A 14,450-nucleotide genomic window follows, 5' to 3' on the forward strand; every position below is an offset into this window, starting at 1 on the left:
TACATTCAAAATATGTTTCCTACTATACATTCAAAATGTACTTCCTGATTATACATTACAAATATACATCCCAGGTATACTCAAAATATACTCCCCAGTTAATTCAAAATATACTTCTCAGGTATATGCATTTATAACGTACTTAATTGCCAGGTACACATTCAAAATACGCATCCTAGGAAGCATAAATATATATATATATATATATATATATATATATATATATATATATATATATATATATATATATAAACACTATACACTATAGCAGGTTGCTGGTGGCGCCACTAACACTGTACAGAAATGTTGACACAAGCACCAATATAGTGAGAGGAGCAGACACAGTTATCCAGTCTTAGTGTACTACGGGCTCACCATAGCCCGTGCTACTTGGATTTTTTGTTCCAAGTTAATGGGGAATATAATGCGTGTGTGTGAGAGAGATGTTGCTTTTTCAAATGTGTATTTTTGCCATTGTATTATTTAAAAATAAAATAATAAAACATATTGTAGTTCTTAACCTAAACCGATATTTTCAGCACATACAAATTTGGAACCGTCCGTCCTCAAGATTTGCTAAATCGTTAAAAAATACAACTATTTTATCTAACCAGGAACATACTAACCTAAGCAACCCACCTAACCTATCGAGGCCGATGCATAGAAAACGTGTCACTATTACACCAATATAATTATTACTAATACTTCGCATTTGTATCTGATCAGTCAATTCCGTTAAAAATTGCGACGTATTAAGTGAGAGAAGACAGGTTACATATTATATATAATTATGAACTTAGTAGCTTCCAGGGGGCCAGATTCAGGAAGTACAGTAGTTACGCAAGCACTTACAAACCTGTACATTTTTTCTCAATCTTTTGCTGCTTTGTTTACAATTATTAAACAGTTAATGAGCACCGAAGCACCAGGAGGCTGTTAACAACAGTTGATTGGCAAGTTTTCATGCTTGTAAACTGTTTAATAAATGTAACCAAAGCCGTCAAAGATTGAGGAAAGATGTACACGTTCGTAAGTACTTGCGTAACTGCTTCGGGAATCTGGGTAAAAAAAAAGTAACCAAATTATTACCTCTGCATTGGCTCACCACGTGACCACGATATGAGGGGGGGGGGAAAGAGTTGACAAGGACGGTAATTTGGGATATAAGAGGACAGAGTTCAAGGGTCGAGGGTAGTGCTTGGACGCAGTGAACTCTTGAACCTTTTAACAAGTGGAGTTGTTGTGTCTTGATGGAAGCGGCTTGGTAAACAAGGTAAGGTCATATTAGGATAAAGCGCTAGGCCATTACCACACTATAACGCTTGGAAGAGATATAAAAATAAGGATTTGGGATAGGCCGGAGGGAAGGAATGGTGCCCAACCACTAGTCGGGAATTGAACGCGGACCTGCAAGAAGCGACCGGTCCGAGTGGTTGGGCGGCTTGAAGAATTCAATTAGGCTTTACTTCAGTGGGAGAGAATGCAATTCAGTCAGATTTAACGCCATTAAGAGTTTACAAGTAACATTAATTTTTGTAGTGGCCTATTATGCTATAAAAATAACTTTATATGTAAATCAAACAATACAACTATAGCTTGTCAAGACTGTTACTTGCTTGGTTATATTTGGGGTATAGTTCTTGAACCCATTATGATCCACAGGTACCTTTTCTACCTACAGAATGGGTATGGGGTCTACCACCACCCACAGGATGGGTATGGGGTCCACCACCACCCACAGGATGGGTATGGGGTCTACCACCACCCACAGGATGGGTATGGGGTCTACCACCACCCACAGGATGGGTATTGGGTCCACCACCACCCACAGGATGGGTATGGGGCCACCACCACCCACAGGATGGGTATGGGGTCTACCACCACCCACAGGATGGGTATGGGGTCTACCACCACCACCCACAGGATGGGTATGGGGTCCACCACCACCCACAGGATGGGTATGGGGTCCACCACCACCCACAGGATGGGTATGGGGTCCACCACCACCCACAGGATGGGTATGGGGTCCACCACCACCCACAGGATGGGTATGGGGCCACCACCACCAGGATGGGTATGGGTCCACTACCACCCACAGGATGGGTATGGGGCCACCACCACCCACAGGATGGGTATTGGGGGCATAATATATGACCTACACTAGAACGTTAAAAGTATAACCCAGATCATTAGTCTTTCCGAACGTTGAGACCTTCACCCAAAACAGGTGATCAATCACCTAAGCTCTACACACACCTGGCTAGCCCACACACCGTGTCAACCTCTCACACATCTGTACTGTGTCAACAACAGTAGCCACTGTACCACCACAACAGTAGCCACTGTACCGCCACAACAGTAGCCACTGTACCGCCACAACAGTAGCCACTGTACCACCACAACAGTAGCCACTGTACCACCACAGCAGTAGCCACTGTACCACCACAACAGTAGCCACTGTACCACCACAGCAGTAGCCACTGTACCACCACAACAGTAGTAACTGTACCACCACAACAGTAGCCACTGTACCGCCACAACAGTAGCCACTGTACCACCACAACAGTAGCCATTGTACCACCACAACAGTAGTAACTGTACCACCACAACAGTAGCCACTGTACCGCCACAACAGTAGCCACTGTACCACCACAACAGTAGCCACTGTACCACCACAACAGTAGCCACTGTACCACCACAGCAGTAGCCACTGTACCGCCACAACAGTAGCCACTGTACCACCACAACAGTAGCCACTGTACCACCACAACAGTAGCCACTGTACCACTACAACAGTAGCCACTGTACCACCACAACAGTAGCCACTGTACCACCACAACAGTAGCCACTGTACCGCCACAACAGTAGCCACTGTACCACCACAACAGTAGCCATTGTACCACCACAACAGTAGTAACTGTACCACCACAACAGTAGCCACTGTACCGCCACAACAGTAGCCACTGTACCACCACAACAGTAGCCACTGTACCACCACAGCAGTAGCCACTGTACCACCACAACAGTAGCCACTGTACCACCACAGCAGTAGCCACTGTACAGCGTGACATACGTTGATAAAGAGTGTGTTTTCCCCCATGGATAAGGAGGCCATTAGATCACAGCTGTGTGAACATGATTGACACTCATCAGACACCCCAAAAAATTATAATTTCGGTTGCCATAAATTTCTTAATAAAGCAATTATAAGTCAAAAGTATCTTGAATATATATATATATAGCTTTTATAGTGTTCCGCGTTTGATTTTTGAAATATACAACTAATGACGTTGTGGTACTTTGGGCCTACATTTGACTCTCTTTTGGGTCTAAATTTCTCTTGTTGGTACTTCACCATCAAGCTTTTTAATATCTTATTTCTAAACTTAAATTAAAAAATTTTCTTCCGTTAGTAAAGTGGCTGCCGCCCTGAGACCACGATATACCAGTTCTTATCTATTTCCGTCCACATAGTTGGGAGACTTTATAAAAATACACAAATACTGTAATATATTCCTCTGTATTTGTTACAAATCAATTAATATACTTTCTAGCATAAGTACATTGTCTGCTACATATTACTGTTTTTATCCAAATTAGTTTGTATTAATTAAATCCTCCTATCTTGACTCTATCCTCGTATGTGAGAGATAAGATTTGAATTTACTTTTCTACTCGATTGAATCTACTTTCCTCCCCCCTTATCTACTAGTCTTTCAAATTGGCTTACTGTATTTACCAGGAAGAGGAAGATTAAAGGTCTATGAACTATTGCCTCTTAATAGGATACATAAAATAATACAGAAACAATCCAATTACTCTATACAGAACATTTAATATCAGGAAACAAGCAAAACTGAATCTATATATAAAAAAAAAAATCCAACTTAAATAGTTCTGTTAAATAAGTGTTAAATGAAACTGAAATGAAATGAAAATTGTAGGGAAATCTGCCATTAAGTTTAGAATTATGAAAACGTACACCAGATATGCATAAGCTAGGATCCACACAGACTAGGCCCCACACAGGCTAGGCCCCACATAGGCTAGGCCCCACATAGGCTAAGATCCACATAGGCTAGGCCCCACATAGGCTAAGATCCACATAGGTTAGGCCCCACATAGGCTAAAATCCACATAGGCTAAGATCTACATAGCTAAGATCCACAAACATAATACAATACTTGATACTTTACATAACACAACCTCCAACTGTTCTTTAGAAACTGAGAAATTCCCATCTTCATTTAAGAGAAAATACCAACGATAGTATCTTTTCCTCTCTCCAAATTGTATATGACATCTGTATGAGATATAATTCACCTCTTGAATGACCATATATAAGATAATCTAACACAGTTAACTCAGTACTTCTACTTAAACTGTAGGTAAGGGATGTGCAGAATACCCCCGTTAAAAAGCGGAGGTGCATCAGGTACTCTGAGAGAGAATTCTATCAACATCAGAGGCCCGAGACTGTTCAACTCGCTTCCGCTACACATAAGGGGCATAACTGGCAATCCCCTCACAGTGTTCAAGAGAGAACTGGATAAGCACCTCCAAAGGATACCTGATCAACCAGGCTGTGACTCATATGTCAGGCTGCGAGCAGCCGCGTCCAACAGCCTGGTTGATCAGTCCAGCAACCAGGAGGCCTGGTAGACGACCGGGCCGCGGGGACGCTAAGCCCCGGAAGCACCTCAAGGTAACCTCAAAGTAAGGTAAGGGTAATTATGAGAAAGCAGTATGGCTACATAGCACTTGGTAGGGAGATGGGAACAAGGAGCTGGAATAAAACGGGATGAAAGAATAGTGCCCGACCATTTGGACCATCGGGAATCGAGCGCCGATCTGCAGAAAGCGAGGTTATTGCTGTACCGACCAGTCCAGGTGGTTGGATTGTTCAAACTGTAGTCTTTCTTGACTTTACTAAGCATCTGCAGTCAGCTTCCAGTATTTTGGGGTGTTCCAAGCAGTTCATCTTTGTCACTGAACCTGATTTTTCGTCCACCTTGGTTCTTCCAGTGAGAGTATCTGTTGGGAGTAGCAAAATCCTTTTGTGCCTGTGGTTTTGCATATTCATTACCCCGACTATCAGATGAGTTTTGGTGATAATTCCTTGATGATTCTGTGTTGGGTTCTCTGGACCTATAGTTGCTATGATGATAAGAACGAGACTGGTGGCCGTAAGATGAATGTGAGCTGCTGCTGTATGGTGTCCGAGGAATATTTCCTTGTCGCCTTTGGTTTCGATAGTCATATCTCTGATACGGCTGTCTGGAAGACTCTGGTGTCTGCTCTTCCTGGTAATCTTGCACGTGAACTACGGTAGTCTTTTTAAACTTGAAATGAAGCTTTCCTGTGTTTCCCTCCGTATTTCTTTCAGAGCTCGATTCACTTCCTGAATACTGAAATGTGGATGGCCGAGACGTGTCTTCCTCGGCGTGTGAGACAGACATGGAAGCCCATCCAGGTGCAAAAGCAAAGGCATCGTCCGACAAGGTAGACTGCTCGGGGACACCTTGACGTCCCTCAGGGTTGTTGTCTGGTGGTAGCATCTCAGATGCAGGCAAGCCTTTTGAACTGTTTTCATTTACACTTTCTTGAGGGTTAGATAGTGTTGGCTCCTTGACACGCGCTGCTGGTGATGACAAATCAAAGACGGATTGTGAGCTTGCTGTGGCTGAAGATGACTTCAGACAGGGAACACTACTCACTTCAGTAGGGACGGTTGAAGTTTCCACCGATGCTGAAGATGCTTCTGTGTCTCTTGCATGTTCTTCATGAACGGGAGATTCATTACCAGATTCTTCATCAGAGTCTTTTCTGATTATATTAACACACATAAAGTGACCAAGGAGATGTAGTGGCAGATTTGAACGAGACTCCACCTGAAATATAATAATACATTAAAAAATTATACAATAATACAATGAAATCACAACAACCTGATGTATCTATGAGAACATCTAGAGATCATATGATGGAATCAAACCTGCGTCTCTAGATTCCCCAGTTTGTCGGTGGTGCATGTGCCTTGAGGGAGAGTCCAGGGGACGCGAGTTCGATCCCATCGTATGGACTCGATCATTTTTCATACCATAAATAAAACAAGTTTGCCTGCCTACTGTTACTATATTTCCTTCCCCTCTACCACACTGTAACTAAACTTAGGCTATAAACAAGAGATCTAAAGTTACAACACCATGAAGACTTGTATTCAGTCATTGTATTGTATTTTGCTGTATCTCGTTTTTTCGTATCTTTAGCTCATCAGCAATATTCAGAATCCAGTTTGTTGATACCAATTATGGTAGCCATATTTTACTTAAGAATAATGGGCATGGGTGCATATTTAAAATTATAATTTTTTAGACTTTAATTAATCATTTGCCCCACTGTTCCTAGCAGGATGTTATTGTAATTACTTTAAATCATTAGTTTCCTAGGATGTACTCGAAGTGTACATCCTAGGAGCCTTAAGTGCAGTGTCTTGTGCATGTTGACTAGACCACACATTAGAAAGTGAAGAGACGACGACGTTTCGGTCCGTCCTGGACCATTCTCAACTCGATTGATAATGGCCGAAAGAATTGAATAAGTCGATTGAATAAGACCGAAAAGTCGATTGAAAGTCGATGGAATAAGACCGAAACGTCGTCGTATCTTCACTTTCTAGTGTGTAGGTTGGTCAACATTTTTCAGCCACGTTATTGTGACTCCTCATCTGTCTTGTGCATGCTTGCTAGTGTACATGTACGTACCTGCGGTTGGGGTGTTGGGGGTGGAGGGTTTCTGGTGAAGGTCCGAGGCGTAGAGGGAGTGGGCTCCCCTCGAGTAGGTCTGATTTCCACCCTCTTTTCTGACCTGGCACTGCTGACGTTCTTAGCTCGTGTTGTACCAGGCGCTGGCACCTTGGTGGCACTAGTCTCAACTGATTTAGGCCCTTCGGCACTTAGTGAGCTCCAGTCTAAGTCTTCCATTTGAGACCAGTCAACTTCTTGAGACTCTGCACTCTTGGAATTTCCTGCAGCAGACCAGCTGACATCCTGTGACACACCAGCACTATTTCCTGCAGCAGACCAGCTGACATCTTGTGACACACCAGCACTATTTCCTGCAGCAGACCAGCTGACATCCTGTGACACACCAGCACTATTTCCTGCAGCAGACCAGCTGACATCCTGTGACACACCAGCACTATTTCCTGCAGCAGACCAGCTGACATCCTGTGACACACCAGCACTATTTCCTGCAGCAGACCAGCTGACATCCTGTGACACACCAGCACTATTTCCTGCAGCAGACCAGCTGACATCTTGTGACACACCAGCACTATTTCCTGCAGCAGACCAGCTGACATCTTGTGACACACCAGCACTATTTCCTGCAGCAGACCAGCTGACATCCTGTGTCAACTCAGCACTTGCTTCAGCGTCGCTGGACCTAAAATTACCTGACGATCGGGCTTTAAATCTGTACTGATGTTGTCGCGGGCTAATAGTGGTATAGGGCTTCTGCTGGGGACGAGACCAAGGCTCTACAATTCCTGCAGGACGTGAGGGCGGAGGGTTCTCTCTCACCCTACAGATAGAAAATATCAATGCAAATATACAACTCAATAAGCAAGGTTATACAGGTTAGTCAAATATCATTCAATTTATAAGCAAGAACCATGTTGATACTACTCATTCCCAAGGGACGCTAGAGATGGTTTCTCTTAAGCAAAATGTCGAATAAATTGAATTCAGTCGAATACAGTCTATTTTGGAGAGACTTCACCACTTGAGAAGTGGTATATAACTATATGCAAGTCTAATTTGGTCTAATTTGGGTCTAATTTGAGTCTAATTTGGGATTGCAATATAAACTTTTGCCAGTGTCTGCCCTCAATCCTAACATAATCAGACCCTTACACCCCTTCCCCAATTACTAATGCCTGAAAATTATAGACAGGAACTATCAGCCATAGAATAGAACATGGCATCCCCTTGTTGACCAAACCACACACTAGAAGGTGAAGGGACGACGACGTTTCGGTCCGTCGAAACGCCATTCTCAAGTCGACAATCGACTTGAGAATGGCGTTTCGACGGACCGAAACGTCGTCGTCATCCCTTCACCTTCTAGTGTGTGGTCTGGTCAACATACTTCAGCCACGTTATTGTGACTCATCGCCTGCACACGGCATCCCCTTATTAATGGATATAAAGTATCGTCTTGGTCTCTCTCGGCCTGTACAGATAAGAGACCATGTTCTGTAATGGTCTCACGGCCTGTACAGATAAGAGACCATTTTCTGTAATGGTCTCACGGCCTGTACAGATAAGAGACCTTGGTCTCTCGGCCTGTACAGATAAGAGACCATGTTCTGTAATGGTCTTACGGCCTGTACAAATAAGAGACCATATACTGGAATGGTTTCACGGCCTGTATAGCTATAGCAGCTTAGTCAACAACCAATTAAGTGCAAGCTCACCATAACAGCTTAGAGAGTTCCTGATGCTCCTTCTGCATAGCCTTGAGTGCAGACTCCAGGTACTCCCCTTCCTCCTTCCCACTCTCAATCTCCGAAGTCAACCTGGTTCAAGACGTATAAAAGCAACAAAAAACTTGAGCATTTGTGCAACCCATCCTCCAAATATTATAGAACCTGTAACTATAATAGATGACATGTACAAAATATTAACGATTTTACCACAACAAAAGTACTATTGAAATTGTACTTTTGTACTATTGTATTGGAATTCTAAGGGGGTACAAAAAAAGTAAAAGAACAACCATAAACCTAACCTGTCCTAGATCTAAATAAGTAATTCAGAGCCTAATGCACACAAACTGAGACCCTAATTTAGTACCAAAGGAGGCAGGTTCACTGAACAGTATAATCGAGGGCACAGCTGAATTAAAAGTGGAGTTGATTTCAAAATAGATCAAGCTAAAATTCATCGAAAACATCAACAAAAGCATAATAAATTCATACGTAAGTATTTCACGTTTTACTAACCGCTTTATAGATGGCCTGTTAGGATCCAATAGACGATCCCTCTCATGGTGAGCCAACGCGAGCTGGTTCATGAGGTCTGACTTCATGGTACTCACACTCTTCTCTAGCTCATAAACGATTGTTTCTAGCTGCTGTGTCTTCTGTTGAAGGGATTCTTCCTCTCGTTTGTTGTCTTCCAGCACTTTTATTTCTGGAAATACGAAAATGTCATCGTTCTGAAAAATGGTTAAAAATGCTTCGACGAAGAAGGAAGACAGAGAACACATGCAATATGAGTTCTATCTGTTCACACTCCCTCCAATTCTACCATTACTATTATTTATTGTTATTATTTATATAAAATATATAATAATAATAATTATTCCTTGTCTCGGGGCCACAACAAGCTGATTAACTCCTGAGTACCTACTTACTGTTAGGTGAACAGATACATTAGGTGAAAGGAAATGTGCCCAACCATTTCTGTCCCGCCCGAGATTCAAACCCGGAATTTTTTATTGTGCGTCGAGAATGAACCCAACTGTGCTATCGGGACCCCGAGACCCCCCCTTCCCGGTAGATTGTATGTATGTATGTATGTATGTATGTATGTATGTATGTATGTAATGTATGTATGTATGTATGTATGTATGTATGTATGTATGTATGTATGTATGTATGTATGTATGTATGTATGTATGTATGTATGTATGTATATGTATGTATTCTCGCACAGCCACTAACACCCAATAGCCTTGACCTAATTCCAGCACGGTCAAACTCTTAGAACTCGAGTAAGAATCACTGACCACACAAAAGTTGTGTCTTCTCCAGCTCGAGTTGCTGCTGCTCCAGTTTGATGGCTTCCCTTCTAGCGGGGATATCCTTGTTATCCAGCCTCACCCGGGCATTGAACTTCATTGCTGCCTTCGCCAGCAAGTCTGTCTTCTCCTCCCGGCTTGCTTCCTCTGACTCCTGCAGTGATGTCAAGGATGAAATGTGAATAGAAGTGAGTGGTGTTGTGGGTAGGAAAATAAAAGCACTGTCGGCAGTAATAACAAACACCTCAACACAGAGTATACAGTGTATTTAGCTTTAGTCACATATACGCCTCACAAACATGTTGGTATAAATGCATAGAATAATTCTGCGAACGCCCCGCTCCTGTGCCAGGTAAGTCCACTACGGGCTCACGTAGTTCCAAGTAGCCCGTGCTACTTGGAACTTTTTGTTCCCAGTAGCTGAATCTATAACAACAACTGCGAACGCCTGAACACCCGCCAAGACGAAGGACTTCCTGGACTGGAGAGACACTTAAGTGTGTATGACTGGAACATGTTCCTGCCTTACCAATATAAAGGACACTTGGTATGACTGGAATATGCGATTCCAGTCATACAAACTTCCTGTCTTAGCGAAACAAGGAACTTCCCGAACAGTTAGTATATACATGGTATATATTCAAGTTCTATGAAAAAAGCTTCCTAGAAAGTTAATTGCTTAGTATGACTGAAATATCCTCCCATCCTATTAAAAAAAGACTTCTTTGAAAGTTCGTTATGCCTGGACTATGCTGGACCGGGAGCTATGCTGCTCCCGTCCTAAGAAAAAGAAGACAGCCTGGAAAGTTAGTTACTTGAACGATTGGAATATGCTCCAGGCCTATGAGTGAAATAATAACGTTATACCGGTCTCTCGTTCTTCAATATTACATTGTTTAATAAAAGATCACTTTAATTTGTTTACAAGTCAATTTCTGGAATGTGCATCAATGCATACATTGGAACATGTTCATCAATCAAGAGAATTTGATGAACAAATACAGTAAAAACACTTATCTCGGCCAATGAACTACTTGTAAATAAACAAAATAATACCCCATAGCAATAAATAATATAATGCATGTAGCTTATTCAGGACTAATCACATTACACCTATGCTGACCGTTAACTTTTTTTTAAGAGAGGATATAGCAGCCTGGCCCCAAAGCTCACCAAATTCTGGTATTCCAACTCTGCTTTCTCTTCGATCTGCTTTGCCTGGTCCTCCAGTTTGGCCTTGAGGAGGAGGTCAGAGTTGAGCTGCGTCTCCAGCGTCAGCAGTTGGAATCTACACACTTGTTGCTGCTCCTCCAGTTGGCTGATTTCCTTCTCTATCTCGAGGACTTGCGACCGCTGATCTGCTGTCTGCTCCTGGACTGTAGATGACAATTGAGGACGCATTAGCACGGTACTATGGTGACAGTTGGCTGGTGGATAGCTGAGAAGGTGTGGAAATAGGGGAAGGGACAAGGAGGCTACACGATAACCGCATGATGTTGCTACAAAATTGTACAATGACAGGAGAGTGTGACAAGGAAGGAAAAAGGGTGACACAAGGATGGGATAATATGGAGTGTGAGGGGATGACACAGGGTGATGGAAAGATACAGAGTCGGGTGACATGGGGTGATGGGGTGGGTACAGATGATGTCACAAGATGGTTAATACAACATTATCATCTGAAACAATACACAAGACCGTGGCCACAACACTAAATCTAAACATTAAAAAAAACAAAACATGGCGTTTAAGCTCACCATTACCAACTACACGATAGACTACACAATAGACAGAAGACGTTCCCTTTTTCATGTAAATATTTAAGGTTTATCTTATTAATATAGTATGTGAATTACAAACAACCCAGCAAAACTAAATAAACACCTAGGAGGGGGGGGGGGGTGTAAATCGAGATAAGCCTAACATATACTGTAGGAATAAACTGGCTTTTATTAATTATTAATTATAATAGAATACTCATACATTCATAGCCTAGAATACTGAAATACAATCACAGAATACAATGTTCTAATAAAATCAGTCTAGCATACTGAAATACAATCATATAATAGAAAATACTAATACAATCACAGCCTAGAATTGACTGAATACAATGATACATTACAATCCTGTATTGCAATCATACACTAAGCTAATATACTACAATCATACACAAGAATACTGTATACAGTGCAGTAATTCAGTAATTATGTACAGCTTGATAATTACATTTTAGTAGAATTTTTGCACAGTAGGCTTTGCCTGCTATAGATAATTTAATTCAGATAGGCCTATGTTGCAAAACTATACACAAACTAATTTGAACACGACATAAACCATACTGTAATGTGTATTATACAATAGGAAACGCGTCTTGCTTGAAAAGCTCACAAATCCATATCAAATTCACAGATTAAATGAGGTTCTGCATTCGTTCCTCTGCCTGCATATTGTAATTATTATTATTGGGTCTTCTTAATATAATCTTATACATAATTTACAGCTTGGCGTGAAACTGTAACCCCAAAAAAGGCTGTTAAAATTCATATATATAAAAAAGATACTTTATTATTTATTAAAAAAGCCTCATATAATGTCTACGTGATGCCTTTGAGCTGATCAAATGTATAGTATTTATGGGGGTATTTTCTCTATATGATTTTTGACCAAGATTATGTATGTAAACCTGTCTATAGCCCAAAACTACCACACACACACACGCCAGAGAAATATATGTATTCAGAATTAGAGTTCCGAAGCCATATGCGAGTACCATTACCTTCATTTATCCTGCGGTTCTTCTGTAGCAGGTAGTCCTCGGACCGGCGAATGGCCTCGAGGATGACATCGAGTTTGGTCCCCAATTCGGCCATGGTGTGTGTGGGGGAAGGGGTTAATTTGGCGTAGTTCCTGCTGTAGTTTCACGTGTTCCTCCGGCCGGAGCGTCTCTCCCTTCGTCTGAGTCGCCGGCAGGAGGAAGGAGACGTCGTGCTGCCGCGTGGCAAGTTGTTGTACTCTAAATCTTTCTCTCGATGGCTTTTTTTGGGGGGGGGGGGGATTTTGTCATGGAGGGCACGTTTATTGGGCATCGTCAGTCATACTGTGAGTGATGTATATAGCATTGTAGCCTTTTCAATAATCCCCAAATGGAAAACAATCTCCCTTGGGTTGTTTGACAAGAAATTTATTTTTGTAAACACATACACATGTATGTGTATACATACACTTTCTTCCTCATTAACCCCTCAAACCCAACAGCTGATATATCCCTTCAGACTCGCCCTTCCCTTACTCTCATTGAAGCAGTCAATTTAATTCTTCTTCTCCCCCCTCCAAACCCCAACTAACAACACGCCCCACCCCTTTCTCCTGTCCTCCTCAACAAACACTATACCCTCTTTCCTAACTTCCAGTATTCCTCACCCCACTAACTCACAACCCCTCACCATAATGGCACCACGCCTCCTTCCTCACCCTTCTCTCTCTCTCTCTCTCTCTCTCTCTCTCTCTCTCTCTCTCTCTCTCTCTCTCTCTCTCTCTCTCTCTCTCTCTCTCTCTCTCTCTCTCTCTCTCTCTCTCTCTCTCTCTCTCTCTCTCTCTCTCTCTCGTAAAAATGATAGAGAGGTACAGATACAATGCAAGATCTTGCACTGTGAGGTGGTTAATGATGTCCTCTCTCTCACCATGAGCTTGCAGGTATGTTAAGATTTGGATGATTGGTTGGTAGTTTTCTGCTGAGCTGTTTCTGTCTTAGTGGAAAACGGGAGGTTTTAAGAGATACGACTACACTAGTTCTGTTTTTTGTTGTAGTTACTGAATCTTCTTACTATTCCTAAAGCTGGTTTTACTCTATTTATGGCTATTTTGATTCCTATTGTGTTTGCTTTGAGACCCCATATTCTGCCTATATTGTTAGATTGGGCGGTTAGTTGTCAAGGGTTATGGTGTAACGACCTTCTTTACCTCTGAATTACTTTACTGTTACTGCTTCAGTTATTAGCCAAGGGAAATAAGATGATTTTGTATTCCTTTATTATATACAATTAAGGGAAGAGAACATAGATATATATTACTTTCTAGCCTTTCGTTATTTAGTATACTTAAGGGTACGGCTGTCACGACAAGGAAGCTATAATTAAATAAAGTGCTTGGAGTGTGATGTCAGGATTCTGGAACTCACACTAGTACGTGGAGTGTGATGTCAGGGTTCTGGAACTCACACTAGTACGTGGAGTGTGATGTCAGGGTTCTGGAACTCACACTAGTACGTGGAGTGTGATGTCAGGGTTCTGGAACTCACACTAGTACGTGGATTGTGATGTCAGGGTTCTGGAACTCACACTAGTACGTGGAGTGTGATGTCAGGGTTCTGGAACTCTCACTGGTACGTGGACAGAGTTCTAAAACTGTACCTGGTGCGTGGATAGAATTCACGAACTGGTGCATGGAGTGTCCGGTCAATGCACTCAATGGTACGTGATTAGCGCTTACGATTAGCGCGTGTTCAGTTTGCTTGAACTTTAGCAGGTGTGTGTCTGGTCAGGGTTCTGGTACTCTCACTAGCAGGTGTGTGTGTGTGTCTGGTCAGGGTTCTGGTACTCTCACTTATATGAATCTATTTTTTTTCCTGTTGCCAAGGTAGA

The 14,450-nt window shown here is 42.2% G+C and overlaps 1 protein-coding gene across 1 annotated transcript; it reads right to left on the reverse strand.

Moving 5' to 3' along the window:
• Nucleotides 1-3,501: 3,501 nt before the first annotated feature.
• On the reverse strand, nucleotides 3,502-12,768 carry LOC123746204 (uncharacterized). Its single transcript, XM_045727530.2, has 7 exons — nucleotides 12,587-12,768; nucleotides 10,981-11,183; nucleotides 9,796-9,961; nucleotides 9,008-9,197; nucleotides 8,480-8,581; nucleotides 6,765-7,584; nucleotides 3,502-5,891 (listed from the first exon to the last, which is right to left on the reverse strand). The coding sequence occupies exons 1-7, from the start codon at nucleotides 12,678-12,680 to the stop codon at nucleotides 4,944-4,946; spliced, it is 2,523 nt and encodes an 840-aa protein (XP_045583486.1). The 5' UTR covers nucleotides 12,681-12,768; the 3' UTR covers nucleotides 3,502-4,943.
• Between the last annotated feature and the right edge of the window lie 1,682 nt (nucleotides 12,769-14,450).

Source organism: Procambarus clarkii, chromosome 80 (assembly GCF_040958095.1).
Source record: "Procambarus clarkii isolate CNS0578487 chromosome 80, FALCON_Pclarkii_2.0, whole genome shotgun sequence".
In the NCBI taxonomy this organism is placed as follows: domain Eukaryota; kingdom Metazoa; phylum Arthropoda; class Malacostraca; order Decapoda; family Cambaridae; genus Procambarus; species Procambarus clarkii.

Coding starts and splice junctions, on each gene's coding strand:
- LOC123746204 (XM_045727530.2), bottom strand. CDS start 12,680: ATGGCCGAATTGGGGACCAAACTCGATGTCATCCTCGAGGCCATTCGC. Junction 8,582..9,007: donor AACAGGCCATCTATAAAGCG/GTTAGTAAAACG, acceptor GTCTTGAACCAG/GTTGACTTCGGAGATTGAGA. Junction 7,585..8,479: donor GAACTCTCTAAGCTGTTATG/GTGAGCTTGCAC, acceptor TTCTATCTGTAG/GGTGAGAGAGAACCCTCCGC.